At 40.0% G+C, this 6,000-nt stretch overlaps 1 protein-coding gene across 3 annotated transcripts in view; it reads left to right on the forward strand.

Moving 5' to 3' along the window:
* The window catches only part of SATB1 (SATB homeobox 1), a 265,946-nt gene extending 260,574 nt beyond the window's left edge, over positions 1 to 5,372 (forward strand). For all 3 annotated transcript variants that reach the window (XM_033930677.1, XM_033930676.1, XM_033930675.1), the window contains one exon: positions 3,547 to 5,372. In XM_033930677.1, the coding sequence (XP_033786568.1) occupies positions 3,547 to 4,035 (489 nt within the window). In that variant the 3' untranslated portion in view covers positions 4,036 to 5,372. The remainder of the gene's footprint in view (positions 1 to 3,546) is intronic.
* Positions 5,373 to 6,000: the final 628 nt, after the last annotated feature.

The following is a 6,000-nucleotide window of genomic DNA, read 5'->3' on the forward strand; positions in this document are numbered from 1 at the left end:
TCCCTCCCTCCCCCCCTCCTAAGGGTTACCTAACCCTCTGCATAAAACAGCACAGAAAGTCCTGATTTCTTCCTACTTTTTCAGTCAGGGTGAGAAAAAGTCAAAATGATCAATCCATCAAATAAACAGTCTGTGATTTAATACTCCCATGAAAAATTGAGAAAAAGTTTTCTCGAGACTGACATGCCTCTCTAGTAACATAGAAAAAAGGTCAAATGGCCAATCCAGTCTGCCCTTCCACACCATCCACTATCTCCTCTTCTCCCTAAGAGATCCCACATGCCTGTCCCATGCTATCTTAAATTCAGAAACAGTCTTCATCCCTACTACCTCCACTGGGAGGCTATTCCATGCATCTACCACCCTTTCTATAAAGAAGTATTTTCTTATATTACTCCTGAGCCTATCACCTCTTAACTTCATCCTATGCCCTCTCCTTCCAGAGTTTTCCTTCATTTGAAAACGACTCTCCTCCTGTACATTAACACCATGGAGATATTTAAATGGCTTTATCATATCCCTCTCTTTCTTCCAGAGTATACATATTAAGTTCTCTAGTCTGTCCCCCTAAGATGTATGACAAAGACCATTAACCAATTTTGTAAGCAGCCCTCAGGACTGACTCTATCCTCTTTATATCTTTTTGAAGGTGCGGTCTCCAAAATTGCATACAGTATTCCAAATTGGACCTCACCAGAGCCTTATACAATGGCATTATCACCTCCCTTTTCCTACTAGTCATTCCTCTCCTTATGTACCCAAGCATCTTCCTGGCTTTGACCATCGCCTTTTCTACCTGTTTGCCATCTTGAGATCATCAAACATAATCACCCCCAAGTCCCGCTCTTTTCCGTGCACAAAGTTCCTCGCCTGTATTTTTGCAGCTCAAGTGCATGACCTTGCATTTTATAGCATTAAATCTTAGTTGCCAATTGCCTGACCATTCTTCAAGCTTCACCAGCTCCTGCCTCATGTTATCCACACCCTCCAGGGTATCTACCCTTTTACAGAGCTTATTATCATCCACAAAAAGACAAACTTTGTCAGACAGTCCTTCAGTAATATCATTCACAAAGATGTTAAATAGAGACGGTCCAAGGACAGATCCCTACAGCACTCCACTAATAACATCCTTTTATTCCAAGCAAATTCCATTTACCATTTCCCTTTGTCTCCTTCCACTTAACCAGTTTTTAATCCAGCTTGTCATTTTAGGGTCTATACTGCCTGCATTCAGTTTATTTATCAGTCTCCTGTGTGGTACCATGTCGAAAGCTTTGCTAAAGTCCAAGTACACTTCATCTAGCACTCCCATATCCAACTGTTTGGTCACCCAGTCAAAAAAATCAATCAGATTCATCTAACTTGCCTCTCATTAAACCATGCTGACTCAGATCCTACAGTTAGTTTGATTCTAGAAATCTCACTATCCTCTACCTAAGAAGTGTTTCCATTAGTATACTCACTACTGAGTTCAGACTAACCTGCCTGTAATTCCCAGTCTCCTCCTTATTTCTGCTCTTGTACAGTGGTACCACATCCGCCCTTCTCCAGTCCTCCAGGACCACACCAGACTCTAAAGATGAGACAACAGAGTCACCAGAATCTTTCTGAGATCCTTGAGTACCCAGGATGGATCCCATCTTGCCCTATCGCTTTGTCTATTTTTAATTAAGCTAGCCCCTCACAAATACAGTCTTCTGAGAATCTTTTCAGATCTACTACGCATCTATTCCTGTTTAAGTTTGTTTTCTGCGGTCCTACCCCCAAGTCTATCATCTGTGAACACAGAACAGAAATAATTGTTAAGCAGTTCAGCCTTATCCTTATTTGTTTCTGCATATTTGTCGCCTTCACTTGAGCCTCACTATGCCATTTTGACATTTCTTCCTATCACTTACATATCTAAAAAACGCTTTGTCCCCCAATTTTACCATATCGGCTGTCTTTTCTTCCATTTGCATCTTTTCTTTTCTAACAGCTTTTCCTGATTCTCATAGTTCTTCCACATATTATTGTCTGTCTTCCTCTTTCTGTAATGTCTTGTAATTTATGAAGGCTAACCTTTTATCTCTTACCTTTTCAGCTACTGCATCTGAGAACCAAAGCAGCCTTCTTTTCCTTTTATGCTCTTTCTTAACATAAAAGTTTAGCATAAAAGTAACATAATGTGCTCTTATATTCAAGCAGCTATTTAGCTGATTATGCAAATTAGTATCTTATGCAAATTTATGTAGATTTAGTAATTTACCCCGAGGCAAACAGGGTTTGGCTAGAATAAGAACATAAGAATTGCCGCTGCTGGGTCAGACCAGTGGTCTATCATGCCCAGATGTCCGCTCACGCGGCGGCCCTCTGGTCAAAGACCAGCACCCTAACCGAGACTAGCCCTAACAGCGCACGTTCTTGTTCAGCAAGAACTTGTCTAACTTTGTCTTGAATCCCTGCTCAGGTTGTAGGGATACACCTGACCATTCAAGCAAGGAGTCTAAAGGAAGAAATTCACCACCCTTTAGATTATGACTCCTAGATTATGAATTGATTTCTATGTCCCATTCCTGACTCTTTTCCTCACCTACCTCCATGGGTATTTCATATCATTTCCTTCTCCTCCTCACCTTGGGTAAGCTCTTCGCATTCAGGTTCCCTTCCCTGAATTCTGCCCTGCATGGATTTTACCTTTGGCTCTCGAGGTTCCTTGGGATAGTTACACCTAAAGGGAGGCCCTACATTCCTTAGGATAGGGATAGGGATTGGGACTTGTATACCGCCTTTTTGTAGTTTTACAACCACACTTAGAGCGGTTTACATACAGGTACATCAAGCATTTTCCCGGTGGGCTCACAGTCTACCTAATGGACCTGGGGCAATGGAGGATTAAGTGACTTGCCCCGGGACACAAGGAGCAGCGCGGGGTTTGAACCCACAACCTCAGGGTGCTGAGGCGATAGCTCTAACCACTGCACCACACTCTCCTAGGCTAGTGGACTTTCAGGAACTCTCTTGGCCCAAGGGAGGTCTATGGGACGAGAACTTGGGGATTTGAAGGGGGGCCATGTGAGCTCTAGTAAAGAGGTGGGACTTCTTTTCTGCACTTTCTAGGAGGTACCCTGCCCCCCTCATCACAACTGATACCATATAACAGCTAATTCAGAGTTCCTTAATAGTTCTTTCTGAGTACTAGGGATCCTCAATTTCTGTCATTTCCAGCAGTAGCCTAGTGGTTAGTGCAGCAACATGAGGAACTGGGTTCAGTTCCCGCTGCAGCTCCAGGTGACCCTGGGAAAGTCACTTAACCACCCATTGCCTCAGGTACAAAAAAAGCAATGTCATCCACTTTGATTGTAACCACAGAAAGGCTACATGTCGAATCCCCATTCCCTTTCCCAAGAACGAGATCAATTTATTTGCAGAGGAATGCTTTTCCAGTGGAGCTCATATACGAGCGACTTCTCTGTTTGAATTTGTGTTCAGTTGTCGGGATGCAATAATTTTGAAGACTTTTGATTTTATACCCTCTAAATTAAATGCATATTTGTATTTCAGCAGCAACAGCAGCAGCAGCAACAACAGCAACAGCAGCAGCAACAACAGCCACCAGCAGGTCCCAGACTACCCCCCAGGCAACCCCCAGCAGCATCACCCGCTGAATCGGAAGATGAGAACCGACAGAAGCCCCGGCCACGAACAAAGATCTCTGTTGAAGCTCTGGGCATCCTGCAGAGCTTTATACAAGATGTAGGCCTGTATCCAGACGAAGAAGCTATCCAGACTCTATCGGCTCAGCTTGACCTTCCTAAGTACACCATTATCAAGTTTTTCCAGAACCAGCGGTACTATCTGAAGCACCACGGAAAACTGAAGGACAATTCCGGTTTGGAGGTGGATGTTGCAGAGTACAAGGAGGAGGAACTCCTTAAGGATTTGGACGAAAGCGTCCAAGACAAAAGTACAAATACTATTTTTTCTGTTAAATTAGAAGAGGAATTAACTAGAGATGGGAACACAGAGATTATTGCTGACCTGAAAGACTAATCTTAAAAAGTATTATTTATGATCAGCTATTCCACTGGTGTTATTAATGAAAAGAAATAAAATTCCATCTCGTGCACTGTCGGTAACCTTAAAACTATTCATTGTTTGACCAATGAATCTTCAGAAACTTGCACAAGAAGGTGAAAAAAAGGAGAAATGCAGACTGCACTATGTTTTACTCTGTTTATAATACTTTTGTCCAGCTACAGATGAAGCATTCGGGGTTTGTTTGATGTCACTTTGTGTTCACTGGATAAACCACAGTGTACCTTGTACCTGCTAAGCATGATTTAGAACCGATGATTTTGATTCTGGAGCCTTCAAACAAGCATTACAACTTCTGTGGGGTTTTTTTTTGTTTTGTTTTTTAATATATGTGTATATATACGTATAAATGTATATATTATTTTGCTGTAACTCTCCACTGTTGATCTTTGGAAAACTCACACATTTATTAAAAAAAAAATTAAGAGAGAGTTGTACTCTTAATCTATTGTATGTTACAGAAGAATTATAGACTGTGGAATGCAGTTTAAAAAGAGAACACGCCAACAAATGCCTTGTGTTATATGGCACTGCCGTAACAGATTCAGTTACTTTTTTCCTTTTGGAAGTAAAAGGTCGCTGTACATTTTTTTTTTTTATCATTGTTAGTTTGGTTTTGTTTGTATTTTTTTTTTTTTTAATGAAAATGTGAACCATGAATTAGATTCCAGCTTATTTATTTGTAGGGTCTGCAGCATAACGTTGTAATTACTTAACTTTTTTCATTTGCAGGGGGAGGTAAGGGAGTGTAGGAGAGGAGCGTTTCCATTTAAATGTAATATTGCTTCTCTTGTTATCATACAGAGGTTTTTTTTTTTCTATTTATAAATGTGTTTTTTGATGGGCAGTAAAACAAAAGTGTCTTAAAAGTTTTACATAGAGAAAGTGTGCTTTACAGAGTTGCCTATAAAAAGTGCTCATTGTTATCCAAGCAATTCATACTATAAGCTTCACTCTTACTGTTGTATGCAATTTTTACTATCATGCAAATAAGCTTAGGTAAATAAAACTAATAGATCACCTTAGAAACTTATGCAATTAATGTGAAAAGAATCAATGTTTGCAAATGTGTCTTCCTTTTGGTTTACAATGAATTTGAAAAGCTACATCTGTAAAAAATTTTCTGTATAAAGGTGTATTTCTTTTTTATGAGTTTATGGATATGAAAACAGCAGTCATTTTGTTACAACTGGCTGTTTTTATAAGTGTATCACGATTTTCTTTATGCAGAACTGTTCTGACCAGGTGTGGTTATTGACTGTAACTAAATGATTAAAATCGTTTGTATGGTATGATCAGGCGAGGTCTGGGTGTGCTTGTGTGTGGACTGCTGTGAATTCCAGTGGCTGAAATTTTTGCTTCATGCGTGCAGCTCGCATTTGTGAAGCTGCTTTGAAGATGGATTTCTCAAGGGTCATCACAATGACAAAAAAAATATTGTCATTCTTTTCGTTTAGATGACTCATATTGGGGGTAAGAAAAACTTTCAGTGTGGAAATCATAACCTCTTATGTTCTTAAAAAAAAAAAAAATTTATCTGCTCAGCAGAGATAACAGAATATTATTAAGTCAAAAGGCTATCGGGCAAAAACATATGCACAGTTCCTGGCACTAATGCACTTATAATGGGAACATCTAGTTTTTCTTACCCTGGTTGAATTATGCTAACACTTATAGTAATGTACCAATGAAAAAGGTCATTATTAAAGGGGATGGGGGGGACCTAAGTAAGGCTGTTTTCTCACACTCATGGGACCGATACATTGCTGGCATCAGAATTTAGCTCGAGACCATTTAAGCATGTAAGAGCTAGCCATCCGACTAGCAGACAGATGAAGTGGTCTCTTTTAAATATAGTCATATTCAGGTAATTGCTAGAAATAAGTACTGTAACTTCCTTACAGGGTCCTTGAATCTAAA

The sequence above is a fragment of the Geotrypetes seraphini genome, chromosome 2 (assembly GCF_902459505.1).
Source record: "Geotrypetes seraphini chromosome 2, aGeoSer1.1, whole genome shotgun sequence".
Taxonomy (NCBI): Eukaryota; Metazoa; Chordata; class Amphibia; order Gymnophiona; family Dermophiidae; genus Geotrypetes; species Geotrypetes seraphini.